The 16,871-nt window shown below is 38.8% G+C and overlaps 1 protein-coding gene across 1 annotated transcript in view; it reads left to right on the top strand.

Annotated features, from left to right (window-relative positions):
• LOC126873097 (cuticlin-3) overlaps positions 1 to 16,871 on the top strand; it is a 72,634-nt gene that overhangs the window by 49,961 nt on the left and 5,802 nt on the right. The window contains exon 5 of the mRNA XM_050633623.1: positions 16,473 to 16,640. Within this exon, the coding sequence (XP_050489580.1) occupies positions 16,473 to 16,640 (168 nt within the window). The remainder of the gene's footprint in view (positions 1 to 16,472; positions 16,641 to 16,871) is intronic.

The raw sequence follows: 16,871 nt of genomic DNA, 5'->3' as shown, positions 1-16,871 counted from the left end.
AAAGAAACGCTGTAAATATGAAACTTGGCTTTCATTTATAGAGGAACTCGAAGACACGATTCGATGTTTGAATAGGAAATATTCTAAACTCGATCGTACCACTCTTTATACGATTGTTCATAGAAAGTAACCAGTTGTACCGTGGATCGACTTCCTGTGGACATTGAGCCACTGAATAATCACGAGGGAGGATTCCATCTAGATTTACGAGTCCTTCGTCGGACAGAATCGAACGTAAATCCCTGCCAACTCGATCACCAAGGTATATCTTAATCAACGTGTCGTTCGGCTGTCCTTCGTTGCAAGTTAGAAGGAGCTTATAATCAAGGGGATTCAATGATCTACCATAGCAATTTACGAATAGAAAAGAATAACACGAACCTGTATATTAGTTCATTTTTGAAGGATTTCCGGTTGTCCGATTAAATACAATCTGCTGACACCGATTTTATAACAGGATGAGGTTATAGGATTTGTTGAAGGTGCGGGAAGAATATATCATGGTAGACAATAAATGTCTTGCAATTTCCTTTCAAATTTTATCAATACAACCAGGATAGTCGTGTCTCGTTATGACGCTAATAAAAATAAAAAATGTTTCGTATAATGTAAAATGCTCGCCAAAGTATTTTATGATAGGTATTCAAATTACTTTGGCGAGTCGCGCTGTATTTGTCGAATGAAAATAGATTTAATTCTTCTACGATATAATTACAGACACACGCATACAAATTGCGCAACACAATGAACATTTGATGATATTCAAGAGGAATTAAAGACGCCATTAAATAGAAAGACAAACAGCGACAAGGTTTTTCTTACGTGCCTTTCAATTTTCCAGTATTTTCATGTGCAGCGAGACGGATGAAGTATTCGGTTAAAAAGTGAAGCAGTTGGACGCGTTCTAGAGCAAATTAAACGAGGCGTGTTCACGGTGGAGAGGAACAGAATCGTACGAGACAGGATATTAAAGAAAGAAAATGAAGGAGACTGGACGAACGAGAAGAAAGCAGGCCTAGCGACAACGTTGAAATCACTTCTCGGCGTTCTGGAGTCATTAACTCGCTCTTCTACCAACAGAGAAAGAGAGAAAATTCTTCTCCACCTTGCCCTTATTTTCTTCGTTTTCTTCGTTAACCTGTCTCGTATTTACCCTTCACCTTCCGCGTTTTACACTCACGGTGCTTTCTTCTTAAAAAGAAGATGCTCGGTACGATCAGGTACAGCATCCGAAGGAAGAATATCGCGGTACAAGATCGTATCTATCTCCCGGAAACTCTACACGCGATTAATCTCACCGACAAGCCCGAGAACTTTCCTATGGTTGGATAATTATTCCAAGGATCCGGTTCCTTGATTTCAAGTTATAGTTTTTTCTTTACTCTTCTTAAATCATGCGAACGTACGCTAATCAGAAACTATTTCCTCTCTTGATCAGGATACTACAGCTTCCGCTAGATACCAAGGGAATTGGTATGAAAAAAGAAGAGAGAAGAAAATCAAGGGCAAGGGAATCTGGTTTCTCACCGTTTCATAGCAAACACTTCTATTTTTATAGATTTTACAGATAATACACGTAGACACACGCGCGTCTCAAATTTTTCTTCAACGTATTTCAAATTTTATAGCAAAACTGAAAGCAAATATACGTTTAGCCTTTAGTTAGTTGTGTCATTATGATATCCTTACAAAACAAGAGTTTCGTCATCAGAAACATTCGAGCGAGGAACGTCTATAATTAAAATTCCATAACATCAGACGATTTTTATTCGATGATAAGTCTTCTTTATCGTATTTGTTTCACTATTTTGTGAATTTCTTTTCTTCTGAATACTAAAATATACTGTTGTTTGAGAAGGATCTGAAATGTTCCACCCTGCTATTCGATACGGGGAAACGAAAGGGGAAAAAAAGGAATTGTTAGAAAGAAGCTGGTCCTCCGGACCGAAGGATACTTTAGTCGCCAGGGGGAGAACTCGATTTCTCAGAAAAGGCGAGGTCCAAGGCCACGAAGGGAGGTCAGAATCGCGATTGCTTTTTAAGCGAAATCCACCCACGACAGAATACCTGTTTTGGCCTGTCTCGCCTACACCAGCAAACATTTCGACTTTCACCTACTGATTAGAATTAATACTCTGCCGCCCAGGTGACAAGGATACAACCTTGTGCCCACAGATTCTGAAAATGACTCACCTCGAGGAAAGATATACTTTTACTTCTGAGAATCAACCGAAAAAGTTCGCTTTACCGGTGGAAAATAAATAAGAAAAATTCTTCGCGTGAAATTCAGTAATAAATTGGCAGGAATTTCATTGGATCGTTGACTACAGACTAATACAGACTTTCCAATTTTTATTCCATGTTTTCCTTCATATAACAGCGTTTCACCGTCTAGTTGAACCGTTCGACACGTGAATTTGAATTTTTCCAAATATTATAGGATTTTTATTTTTTCAGAAATATTAGAAATTAGGATTTCCAATGATTTCTGGTCTATGTGATAAGTTTATCGATAGATAGATCTATTTACAACGGTAATCCATTAAACAGGAAACGATGGTTATTTAACGTGAACTAAATACAGTAATGTGCTATAACTAAGAAGGCTGAATGGATAATTCACAACTCACAACATCTTTACAACTCAGCTCTTGATTCCTCACAACTCGACTCCTCACAACTCGACTCCTCACAACTCGACTCTCCACTCACGACTCTCATGACTCTCCTAACTCGACTTTTCACAACTCGACCCTTCAGGTAACGACCCGCCGGTAACGACTCCCAAATAACGACTGCCCGTTAATTTTTGTCTGCCTAACTATTCGACTGAAGGACCGACAGCGCATTGATGGGCCGCCCGGCCCATTGAAGTTCCCAGGCCCTCTTCAGCTAAGAGCACTTAGGTTTTTTCGGGATATTGTTTATGGTTCAGCCGATATTTCTTAGGCCATTTGTCCACGATACTACAATATGATAAAATATTTTGCAAGTTAATCAGGTGTCAAGGTGCCAGGCAAGCGAAATAAATAATCTTTATTGAACGAGGCAGCCTGCGTCACAGGGGCAGAGGCTAGTACGCGTTACGTAAGAGACGATAAAGAACCACACGGATGATCTGGCCGTGTTTTCCAACACGCTTTTATGTCATTGCAGGTGTCACGTACGCAGCGCATTATGTTACTCTGCATTGTTACGCGTTCCACAGACACACTTGGAATTTCATTGACACACTTTTGGAAATTGCCGTTCGAGTTGCGCGACTCGACGTGATCGATTAATTTCGTTTAGCTTCCTTCCAATGGAATTTTTCGCCATTTCAAAACCACATTGTTTTCTTCGATATTTAATCTCTGTACTGTATCTAGCAATTGATTTACTCAGTAGAAAAATGGTACGAGGTAATTTTTCTTCTTCAAGATAAATACGAGAAACAACATGTAATTATCCGCAGGATTTTGTTTTGAATTTCCAAGCTTTTATGGCTATCTATAATATCTATCTATCTATGTATACACATCTATAAGAAAGGATTTAAATTACAAGTTCTGTTACTTGTACTACCATTCTTCCTTTAAGACCCTCATTTACTCGTAACACGCGGAATTTCCCTCGGATGCAATGAGAAAAGAAAACTACAATTATTGGGGCTAAAGAAATGGATCGTGATATCGATGCACCAGTTTCCATCCTAGAGATCAACTCCGTTTCCGGTGCAAAGATTCCTCCTAGCCTTATCATTATTTCAGGTTTAAAGAAACGAGTATCGCGAGATGCTTATCGCGCAAGAAATTATTTTTTCCACGATAAGTCCATAATCGTAAGAGACCTGTTAAGAGATGCAATTATCGATAAAATACAGCCAAAAATAAGGAATCGCGAACGAAATAACCGCATAATTTACAGGCGTGGGGAATACAAAAATTCTTGTCGTGTAAACGGCATTCGTCGCTCGAAACTGCATGGTAAACATCCATCTTTTTCACATGGCGTCTATGAATGACTGTTTCTAATGCAACAAAGATCCACGGTCGGGATGAATAGCAAATATTGACAAAAGGAATTTTATCACGCGTCCTACGTGGCTCTCTTCATCGTCCAACATGAATACGCAGCATGACATCATCGGCTACAGACTCGATAACGAATCTTTACGTATCTTTACATACGTCTTTATGTATTTTACATACATTTTATTAACGAAGCAACTAAAGGACAAACTCAAAAAGTTCTATTGCCTCACTGGCCGACGATCCAAACTAAACACACAGAATAAAATTACCCTCTATAAGACCGTAATAAAACCTGTCTGGACCTACGGAATCCAGCTATGGGGAACAGCAAGTAATTCCAACATTGAAATACTTGAACTCTTGCAATCGAAAACGTTAAGATCCATTATAAATGCACCCTGGTATCAAGATACCAACAGTCAAAGAGGAAATAGCGAAATATAGCGACAGATATAGCAAAAGAGTCAACAAACATCGAAACCCCCTAATTACTGGACTACTTGATATGTCGGACCAGATCCGCAGGCTGAAGAGACACTACCCGCTAGACCTAAACGCTAGATTCAATTAGTTATCTAAAATAAATAATATTGTCTTATTTATAATACTTACTTGTAAATTATACTTGTCTATAATAAGTATTATCTTATTATAAATAATTAACCATGTCACTGCGCCAGAAAAAATTACTGAAAATCCTCAATGCGAGAATTGATTGTAAATTGTAATAAATAAAGAAAAAACATACATTTTATTGGTTTGGCAACCAAGATAAGCGGATTAGTAGGTATTAACAAAATCCGCATTTCCTTAGCTCGAATGGCCCGCACTGACTTATTTGTCAGCGCAAAAATTTCGTATTTTCATGAACTTTGCCATATAGATGATAAATTGGTTCCTAAACAGATATTCCTCTCGTCTAGCAAATGCTCGACGAGTATACTCAACGCATTACGAATCCTTTACGCATCTTCGTACGTCTTTATGTATGTTACATACATTTTATTGGTTTGGCAAGTAACGTAAACCGCGTCAGAATTATTTATGGCAGGTAACCATCTGACAGAACCGCAACTGTAGTTCCATTGACTTGATAGATGGACGCATTCCCATATCTCAACCCTCTCGATCAAACATTTTTTTCTATTCAGCTTCTATGCATCTTTCTTCAAGAAATTATTAACGCTAGAACAAATTCGAGACTTGGTACCAGTCTAAAAAATTGAGAGATCTTTTGAGTGAGATGTATACGAAGTCACGAAAGTATTCGAATATTTGTAGATACCTTTTCTAACACAAAATTTCATTAGAATGAACATATTAGCACTGCGACGAGATCTGACGATCACGATTATATTGGTACAGTTTGAAAAAGGTCTGAAAATATAGGCAGAAGTTAGATGATGTTTCGTGCGAATACATGTTTCACAGAGATTACAAAAGTGTTTGTCAAATATCAATTATATTGATGATGGCTGTTCATGAACATCATCGTTTTTTTGTACTTTTCAATATGGAGTTTATCAACGTGAAAGGCAAAAGACGTTGATGAAAGAGTGAAAGACAAGGCGTTTAATGATCACTACACGTCACTAACGATAAATCTTCTTAAATCGAAGAAGATGATGGGTTTCGTCGCAAAAAAAATATAAAAAAGAGGATACAAGACACTTAACGATTAATCGAGAAAGAGACGTAGTTACTCAAGCAATAAATCAAAGATCACGATCGGAGGATGTTGTCTGATTCGAATGATCAAAAATCAGCATAGTCCAAGGAGGCTAGCAAAGAGAGAAGAGTGAACAGGAAATGTTCGTGAGCGTTGAACGAACACAGTCAAGGGAATCCAGTCAGCTGGAGAGCAACGAAGATCGTGTTTACAAGGATTACAGTTCGTAGCGCGTGGCGTAAGACGTGGTGGAGTCGTAGACGCCGGTGCAGCTGCAGCTGCAGTCGCAGCCTGAACTGACCGGACGTCGAACCCGAGAAATGCTCCAGCCTGCTAGATATATCGTAATAAGTAGACAAAGTAGCCCACGGGCAGGGCGAATCCCACAGAGGATGCGCCACTCGACCATTTGCATACGTCCGCAGATGAATCTCCAGATAATTCCCATTTTATCGATCTATCCTGGCCACTTGCCATTGCTTTTCCAACACCGAAGAAGGCGTAAAAAAGTTGAGGCCGCTTGATTGCTATCAAGATGAAAGTGGTGTGATTAATGCGCGTTTGATACGTGTTATGGCATGTATCGACATAAATATTTTAATGAAGAATTATTTACAAAAGGTATAAGTATTTGTGACTTGACGTCTTTCAGTTTTCAAGCAAATATATAACAAGTGTTCTGATACAGCCGAGCAGATTTTTGCTATGGTTACCACATCTTTTGAGTGTAATACTTTGTAAATCAGCACATTATTTATTGAAATATTTCTAAAAAGTTCGCAGGTCGGAGGAAACTACCGAAGGCAACATTTAAAAACTCGTTTCCGTATAGTATCACGCAGGAACACTTCTTAAAACTATAATTTATTGCCATTAGGAAATTACTATCGTAGATAGCCTGAGACTTCTCTACCGTACTATGCATTCAGTAACAATTACTCTGCGTCGACAAGCACTTCGATGTGCTTAGTCAAGGATTTGTGCAAAAATATTTCGCTTTTATCTGTCGAATCAAGCACAACCTTCGCGGGTTGAAATTCGCGTGCATCAGTCACACCCACGTGCATTCCAAGGATACTGAACAGCTTCCTGGTGGCTAATCGAAGGAACGAGCCACGGAAATAACAACTTCTCGTGGATGTTACGTAAATTCCGGCTAATAAGAATCTCCCGTGGGTTAGGGACGGAATTAATATCCGCCGTTGTGGGTGAATATAAATCTCTGACAAGAATCACGCTCCGGTGTTTACGTGTGCATGCTCGCGTGCATTCTCCTGGCATGCAATCTCGCCGTGTTGCTGCTGACTTTACGCGAAGCTCTTGACACCCTCGGAAAAGCGCATATCCCCATTCATAAGTAAGCGGACACTCGCAACAAATTAAATTCACATGAATGATCATCAGGAACGATTAAAACCTTCAAGAATTATTATCCCATTTGAAATTTTTGGCTATGTAAAACTTATATATTTAATGTTACAGTAATCTCATCAATTAAGTACAACCAAAGTTTCTACGTTTGCCACGTTCATCGATAACTCGTTTCGACCAATCTCGATATTAATTTATATTATTAGAATTCTCTTATTACATTGATAGTTCTCGAAATGATTCTGTAAATCAAATTCAGATACAGATTCAAATTTTAACTGCAGTATTCCACCTAATGTACTCCAAATTTCTTTGAATAAAATTTCGATTACAATACTACGAACTCGTTATTTTTTTTTTAATCTTTGCAAGCAGTGTTTTTTCGACCGTTCGCGAGATAACACGTCAACGGGAGTGGTAAATTCCCCTTACGATTGGATAATCGATGCCACTGAATTAACAGGTATAAATTAATGTTTATTCCAACAATCTTGAAAAGAAGATAATTACGCTGATGGGTATGTACAAGTTAAATAAGCGATCGTTTTAAGGATAGAAACCCGATAATGACACGTTGACTATTCTAACGACGAAGAATAAGTGAAGTAAAGTGACGATGCTGTGTCGGAGGAAAGCTAGTCGTGGGTGAGTCTAATCCGCAAGAAAGAGCTGATTTGTCAAGGGCAAGGTTTCATTGGGAGAGTGAGGGAAATACTTCGCTATCAATCGGTTAATTTTCTAGGTTGGTTGGTGAGGAAGGAAGTTGCTAGTGGCAAGCATCATACGCGAGAGAACTAACTTTCCCGTAGTAACAATAAGGACCCTAGCTAGCAAATTCCTGAGATTTATAATGGGTCCTTGAGACTATTGAGAGTACGCAGTAAGGATGAACGGACATCTAGTTCCCATCTTGTCCGCGATGTGTGCCCTGGTCTAGGTAGAGTGTCGCCCGACGTACAAGCAGTTTCTCCCATCTTTTTTGTATGAATCCGACATTTTAAGAATACTCATTACCTTTTTCTTACGAGTATGTTCCAATATTTATAAAGTAGCCGCTTTACTCGGCGAGTTCCTTTAATCGCAGCGAAAGAAATCTGCCAACTTGGCAGAGAATCAAATGGATAACGGAAACCGTGGAAGAACATTCGTGTTTTATACGCGTCATTAATATGCATCGGTTGCAACATAGTACAGCGCATAGATTAAAGGGGAAAAGGCCAATTGTTAATCTTCAAACCACTGGCTTCTTACATAAATTTTATCTTTTTTACTGTAATCTTCACGACCATGAATACTTGCAACCTTCCTCTTTGTATTTTCTCTCGGTACAGCACCTATCAACCTGGCTGCTATAAAATTATTCTAATTGCAGGTATAGTGCGCGATAAATATTGCTAGGAAGGTATTGAAACTACCGCAGGTGAGAAAGTCATAGGAACGTTAATAGTAATAATTAAGAGGCGGTGGTGATGAATCAGCTGATAGTTCGTTTGCATAAAACCCCTGGCTACCGGCGGCCCTTTCGTGCCAGGGGCCAAAAGGTATACGCATCCTGAACCTCTCGGTGTAATAAACATGCTATGCCTTCCCATAGCTCCGATAACGAATTTTCTTATCGGGATTGTACCAACCATGACAGACAAGATAATAATGATAATCCTCGGTTACAAGGTTTCACGTGATCAAAAATTCCTTGCGTTATACTTCTTTCAAATTACATAGCGAAACCTGTTATTAGCCACAAAGTCTGAGAAGATCGGAACCTTTTAAAAATTTTGAAATTTCCTGGACGAATAGCCTCGAGACTGACGAGGAGGTTTATCCAAACTTGAAATTAGTTTGAAAAAAATAGAAGGTTGGAAGAATGTAGCGTTCTATCTTCCAATAGCTGGGACGAATGCCATTTGTTTGAAAAATTTCATAGTGGCCGAAAGATGACCTCTGTAAAAGAAGATTAAATTATTTCCCAATACGGTTTCATAGTTTGTTCCTTACCATGTTAATTACGCCATAAAAGAATTCAAAAACGTTGAGTTATTTTATTATACTTATGATAGACAGTGTCTTAAAATTATAATAATAATTAGTATCAGTGTATGGGTATATCAGCCTATCACAAAGATTGATATTACGATAATTTAACATCTGAGCAACTTCCCGTACGAGAAACGTGTTCGTTGTTGCAAATTTAAAATACCAAGCAGCATTTTATCGAGCCTGCATATGAATGAACTAAATCATACTGATTCTATGATTTCTTAGAGGATAATAACCCAGGAAGCAATCTGAGAATATCAGATATGCGTGTCTTCGAAACACCTCCGCGGTTTCACACGCAAAACGTCTTTTAGCATGCTCGGTTTCAGATTCTCGCGTTGGGTGGTCGATCACGCGGAAATAGACGTTTAATGATTCGCTTAAACTTTGACTTCGTGCAGCTAACAACAATTCCATTAATCTTTCTCCCCGATCGTCACGTTTTCTATGGAAATTATCATTTAAAATTCCAATCAAGATGAAATTGGATTTCTAATTCAATCAAATAATTCGATCGAAAAATTCGTTTCTTGATTATTTCTTTCCAGATGCGATGATCTCAGACCATCGAATTAGAACCAAAAATCTTTGACGTATGCGCATTATAGATAATATAAAACATTTTGAAATTTCATTAGCACTATAACGAGCCCGACTCCCATGGCTATATTGGTAAAATGTGAAACCAATCTGAAAATATTATTTTTTATATATTGTATATATTTTTATTTTCTTTATATCGTTGTTCTATATGTTATTAAAAATATTCAGATACTTTCACGAGCCAGTACGTGATCGCTTATAAATATATCTATCTAGTAATAATTTGGACAGTCAGGAACAATTTATTAATATATATTCCAGTTAAAAAAGTGAAATTCTGTAAGTGGTTATGCTACTCCAATGAAAGTAGCAGCATCCTCTCTCGCGTTATCCTTAACTAAAACACAATTTCCCGAGTGTCCGTCAGGGCAAATTGTAGGGAACTTATGGAGTTACATGAAGAAAAGGGATTGTAGTTGAGTGAACAGAAAGATCATCGAGGAAATCGATGCAATATCCGATAGATATACGTGACTGTGCAAGAAGGGAATGCCGTGGATGCCTTGCGGTCTGATAACTTCTCATCCAGCATCGCGACGATGGAACTCAGCTCTTGTCATTCCTGTTGCCTCGTCACTTGGCCGAGGCCTTGTCTCGCGATAAACCAACGGTATACTAGGAGGATAGTTTTGAAGAATTTTTGAACCGTTAGAGCACGTAACGAGAGAACAATGCTTCATCTTCTATGCTAGAAGCGGAACGATGTATGATCGGTGCAACGGTACTTTATAATAAATTCCGACTTTGGGTCGATCCGTGCGTTTGGATTCGCGATACCATGGCTCTGCGTGTTTTACGATGGTCAAAGTGGGTGTTGCCAACAAAGAAGATGGATCTAACTAGGCTTCCTGTTGCCGTAAAATAGTTAACTTTGATGTTACCGAAGTACGGAAAATCTAGACGAAGTGTTATCCATAACGCGAGTTTCCCTGAAGCGAGGAAATCTCGTAGCGGTTTCGAACGAAGCTTCCCACGAATAGCAGAATTCCTCTTGAACCTGTTTGTCATTCGTCAAAGTATCGAATCTTCTCGAGATTCAACAAGCCAATAGTTGAAATTTCTCTAATAATAAAATTAACAAATTATTCCTAGCTTTTCGATGAGTAGCAAAATTTCGATCATTCCATTTACAACCTGCCACCTATCAAAATACCGAATGTCTTTGAGATTCAGCAATACGTAAAACGATGCGAAAATGAGGGCATATCTAATCTCATTTCCTATTACCATGAAATAATTATCATTGGAGTCCATAAAGCGTAGAAGAAATAACCATATTATAGTTAAAGTTTCTCTAAGACGATAATGAATTCTCTGACCCTTCCACGAGTAGCAAAATTCCTTTCAACCTGTCGCCAATCAAAGTATCGGATATCGTGGAGATTGCGGAATAAGTAAAACGATGCCGAAATAATAGCACGAGACTCGTGCAAAATAATCTCTAACCCCGACTATTAGCATCAATTCTCGTGTACAGCACACGTTACACGTCCATCATGGGTGTTTGTGCAAAGGCATCGGCAGTCCGTGACCACCTTCGTTCCAAAGATCCTCTCGGCTTCTCCTTTGTTTCGTTCCTTTTCCTTTTCGTTTTCATCCATCTCCGGCCCTCCAGTATCCTTCTTCCGTCCCTATCTTCGCGGTATAAAGGCATGCACACGCAAGCAGACCCTTCTCTTCTCTCTCGTACGTGCTCGTGTATAAACGTGCGATTCCTCTAGCCTGGCAGGAGACTCGTTCGTGTAGGTGAGCTCCTCACATCGGCGACCTCGAAAACTTCAACATCCTCCTCCAGGATGTTCGCCAATCGCCTGAAACGAATTGTGAGGAGACTAAAGGCCACACCGAGTCATATATGTTAGGTTCTTTCGACAGACTTCTTTCGTCGGCCACTAATTGATGGCTCTTCCGTGATCCTTTCGTGAGAGAATGCCCGTATTCTACTCTCAACTCTTCACGCTTTACGTTCAGAGTAAATATTATCTTTGTACCTGCATCTGTTTGACTATTCACGAAAGAATCGGTAATTTCTTACGCACATAGAACAAAGTAGGGTTATTTGAATCAGAAGAATATTTGAGTCGAGTTAAGTAATTTGCCTGAGTTAAGTAATACGCTAAGTTCGATTATGAACAATTTTTAAGCGATCTGCATATGGAAACAGACTATTTGACTCGTTGTCGGTGACGTGATATACAATGAAATAATAATATATCGTGTACTTGCGTCGATAACTCGATGACCATTGCTTTTTCTAAGAGAATATAAATTCGTACTCTTCAATAGCGTGTGTATATTATTTCATTTCTGCGAGTTATTTTGTTGCTTGTTTTATCCGCTTCGTCACTGGATTATTCGAATGATTTTCTCCTTTTGATATCTTCCTTTGATGGATCTTCATTTATGCATGAATTATTATGGAATATTTCCCCATTCTTTCGTTATTTCGTTAAAGACTAATGGTACCTCATAATATACGACAAGTTTTATTATTCAAACTTCGAGATTGAATTTTAAGACTCGAGGAATTTTTGAATAGCCTTCAGGCAAGGATAACTATAAAAGAAATTTATGAAGGAAGAAATCTTCGATAAAACTACTAATAGAGACGAAGATCAATAGCGGTAAGCAGTTACGTAACGAGGATCGGGATTAATTGAAGATCGTTATGAGCTCATTCACGCAATAAGCACGTAGATGTAACTACTCGACTATAGATACGTTGCATAAGCATTGACCTTCGATAATAAACCTCACAATTTATGATAATAGATATCTAAGCTTACATGGTGTTACACCATCGAACGACTACGTTGATCTTCAAAATTTTCCGCTGTATATGTATATATAGTAAATATAAAAGGTATATGTACTTGCATATATTATTATAATCGATTATATAATTATACTTGCCAAGAACCAATGAACTGAGACTTCGAAGAGTCTATTTACATCTATGAAACCGCATCTACAAGCCGTAAAAAAAGAAACACAGGCGAAAAAACTGAATTGAAGGTAACCGAGCATCCGGAATTTCCCATGCGGATAATACGAACAGAAGATCACGGTCGAGGTGAATCATAGAAAAATGTACGTGAGGGAATACGAAATTGTAAAAATGCAGCGCGTTCACCAGGGTGGTCTCCACCAGGAGAAGAAATACAATACTAAAAAACGATCTATCCGAGTCTTTTTACTTTCATCCGACTGAGTTAGATCCAACTAAGGATCGTGTGACAACACACGGTGAGGCTGGCTTTAGGGTGTGGTGTACATGAATACCGCGAAGAAATCATGGTCATGACTGTAAATAGAGTACACGAAGGGGTCCAGGATCGGTTCTGTCCTGGCCATAAATGCGATACCCCTTCGTTGCTAGGTAGGTGTGAAACGTAAAGTCAGCGATCTGACGAGGCTCGGGCCGATGCACTGCAGATTGCGAGTATCCTTGCTGAGGTCGGACGCCGAGCTTCGTCGAAGGTCGTTGCCTGCTCGATATACACGGTGTACCTTGAGAATTTTCGCCCAGCCTCCGCACCGTACACGTTCGCCTCTCTCCGTGGCACAGAAAGTGCTCAACTTCGCGGGGAAAGGCGGATATGGCAGTCCAAGTGTGTTTTTGATGTCGTTGAAAGGATTCGTGCATATCCAGCCTTTGTTGCTTCGGGTTTCAGCGTAAAACGCAAGTTAGGTGATTTGGCAACTGGTCTTTGAAAGAATTTCCGTATTTTCTGTTTCTGCCACTCTATTTTGGCTTCCATGCGAGTTACAGGATCTAGAAATTGATCTCCGAAGGGATTTATGTTTCGATCGCTTTGCTTTCTGGTTCAAAGTAGGTCGGATGATTTGGAACTGATCTTTAGGAATCTTTGAAAATATTTGTTTGGATGTGATTTGAAAAGATTAGCGAATTTTTTTGTTTCTGATACTGTATCTTCGAGATCTACGTTAATGAATCTAGAAATCGATCTTCGAAAGGAATCTCGTGTTCCCTGTTTCTTTCGCTTTGTTTCTGCGTTCGAGGCAAGGGAAATGATCTAGAAACTGATCTTGAGGAATGTTTGGAAAGGAATGTTTCCTGATGATTCCATCATTAACTTATCGTATAAAATAAATACAATTATACCACTAAATACTCATTTTCCTTTCAATAAATAGAAAGTATTCTTCCATTATTAAAATCCATTAACATTTTAATCGGCTGCTTTAGGAATTCAAGATAACTTCTCCGATTACCAATTCAGGTTTGTGGAAACTGGCACATTTTATAAAATATAGTCCAGATATTATCATAGATATTCGTTACCTATGATTATGAGAATTAATTGGATCCCTCGATTAAGTTTAATACTCTCCACAAGATATGATCATCCTCTTTTTTTTCAACTAACTTAATCCGTTCTGTTGTCGTGATATCCGCACATTTTTATTACACTTTGTTAACGGTTTAATAATCCTGCAAGGAGAAGATAGGACGAGAAAAGGACAATTAATTCGAGGTGTGTTAATACGTTAATGACGATAATGATACCGCGTCGACAACGACAATCACGACTCCGAGTTGCTTGGAAGATCCTGTCAAGGTCGTGGTTCTTGATTTACAATGCGGCTCGGAAGCACGAGGTATCTCCTCGGCGGTGTAAACCACAATATACGTCATTCTTCCAGAATATTTTCTTCCACGATCAAATCTTCGTAATAACCTCGTAATAAATTCTCCTTGTTGATGTTCCAAGATGAGTCTGAGAAGCAACGAGACTGGTAAAGTAAAAATATTTCATAAATATTTTATATGTACAGCGGAACACGAAACTGTTTAGACACTTGGCACAGAAAATTTTTGTGAATATGTTATGTCTATGGAATGTCTATGAACTCTGGAACGAAACATTATCGTGATTCTATCGATTAAATTTGAAACCAATCCAAACAAGCATATACAAGTTACGAAACAAAATCTACTTCAAACATATATTTAGTAAAAAGTTAACGCAAAGCATGAATAGCCATCGTAAATGTTTTAAATATACGTAAACTGGTATCTTGCAATTTTTATATATATTTGCAGACTTGTCTTAAATTGTACCAACATAATCGTAACAGTCGAATCTTATAACAATGCTAATGAAATTTCAAAATATATATATAGTACACATAATATATACCAAATACTTTCGTAAGGCTGTGTAGGCTGTTCCTTTTATTCCAAACCTTTCCTGTATCCTTTATAATCCGTCACTACTAGTAGCCATTTAATTTTGCACGTCGATTAACTCCTTTTGGCGCATTCATGCACTGCCGGATCATTACCATTAATGCAAACGATAATCGCCGCTAATGAGAGTAATTCGCAATCAAAGCTTCCTGCTACAACGACGGACAATAAGTGTAATCAAACGACCATGATGATCGTTCTTCGAGAACAGGGACAATTATCTGTGGGCGTTGTAGCTGCGATTACATGTTTGCTTAGCGGCCTCCTGTAGCCCAAGGATCAAACAAAATACGAACGAAGGAGCCTGAAGTTTAAAAAATTCACTTAAAAATAATCCCATCTTTACGATGTCAGAAACTGGCAACTTCGCCAATGGAGACTTACACGCATACTCCAGGCAAAAGTCTGTGTAAAATTTAAAGGAAGCGATGGAAACAATCGATAAAATGGTTAAAATTTGTCCAGTTTTGAAACTAATTTGATAACTGTCCTGATAAGACCATTAAGAGTACTTTCGTCAGCGAGTGTGAATCTTCAAATATGCTTCAGCGAGAGCCTTTGAATGAAACGTGAATCAACCGAGAGAGTATCGAGAAAACTAATAAATAATCAATTTCACTTGGTCGGCGGTGCACGAAAGGGAAACGAGCTGGCCTGGCAAAGCAAAGTGGACGTGGCCGAGGGAAGAAATGACGGAGCCGCTCCTTTCTCGGCGGTATAAACGAACGAGACGAAGGAATCAGCGAAGAGAGAAGGCGAGGAGCGAGAATGGTCCGGTTTTTGCTAGCAGGGTGCAAGGACAGACGGATTGCTCAGAGGACTGAAAGTCGTGGGGAACGTGATCAGCGTCACCGAAACGCTCGTAAACGAGAGAATTGCAACAGCCGGCACCGAAACCCGCCTATACGCACCGCGTTTTTGCCAAGCTTGTTTGAACAACTAACCAGACGATCGTAGTATAATGGTACAGCGTAGAAACGGGGACACAGATAAACATCGCTGTAATTTTACTCGATTTACTTCATGTGTTCGTTGCCATAAAGGAGGCGCTTTGGTTCAAAGTGGTTTTGACAAGTAGTTTAAGCTAGGATCAAAAGTGGATCGAGTCAGTTTGAAGGATTAGAAAACGTTGAAATTTACCAATGATAAATAGTTTTACGTTTTACGTATTTGGTTGGTACGTAAATGGTTTTACGTATTTATGAAAAATTTGGAGATGCAAGAGTGCATATGGAATACGTATAATAAGCAGAAACATATAAGATAAATAAAATCTCTAATTAGATTTCCTTTTTTTATTAATATTCATAAAAACATGAATTTATATAATTATCTACACTGTAGCGACCAAATTTGGAACGATATTTGATTTGGAGTGGTTGGACAGTGATCTTGGAGAGTAATCAAGGCTAGGAGCAGAGGTAGACTAAGCTAGTTTGATGAGAAAAATTGTACTCTTGGTAAAATCAAAGACTACCAAATTTGGAATCATATTGTATAATTTAAGGATGATGGTATTCATAAAGCTGAGTAATAAAAAAAAATTGTCGAAACTTTGTTATAGGACGACGGTGGTATCGAGTACTTCAACACTATAGTGGTGCAGCCGCACCTGAAGTTGATCACGAACCAGGGCAGAGGTTTTCACGTGAGATGCCGATACCAAACACGAGACAAAGTAGTAACGAACGATCAAACCCACGTGGCCATGCTGCAGTCTCTACCGCTTCAGGTAACGATGCCATTTTCCTTTGAAATCCTACGATCAATGAGACATGTTCATTCAATTATTGCTACAAGCCCTAAACCCGAGTTACATCAACGTCAAACATGATTACGGCATTCAGGATGAGCCTATTTTCTAATTTAGCGAAAGACCAGTCAGGAGAAGCTTTTTCTCTTCACCGAGCAAAAAAGTATCGAGCAATCGTGAAAGATCGGGAAACGTTCCGCAGATGAATAA

This window comes from Bombus huntii, chromosome 14, assembly GCF_024542735.1.
Source record: "Bombus huntii isolate Logan2020A chromosome 14, iyBomHunt1.1, whole genome shotgun sequence".
NCBI lineage: Eukaryota > Metazoa > Arthropoda > Insecta > Hymenoptera > Apidae > Bombus > Bombus huntii.
The sequence above is the reverse complement of the archived record's forward strand: the minus strand, read 5'-3'. Positions and strand labels throughout refer to the sequence as shown.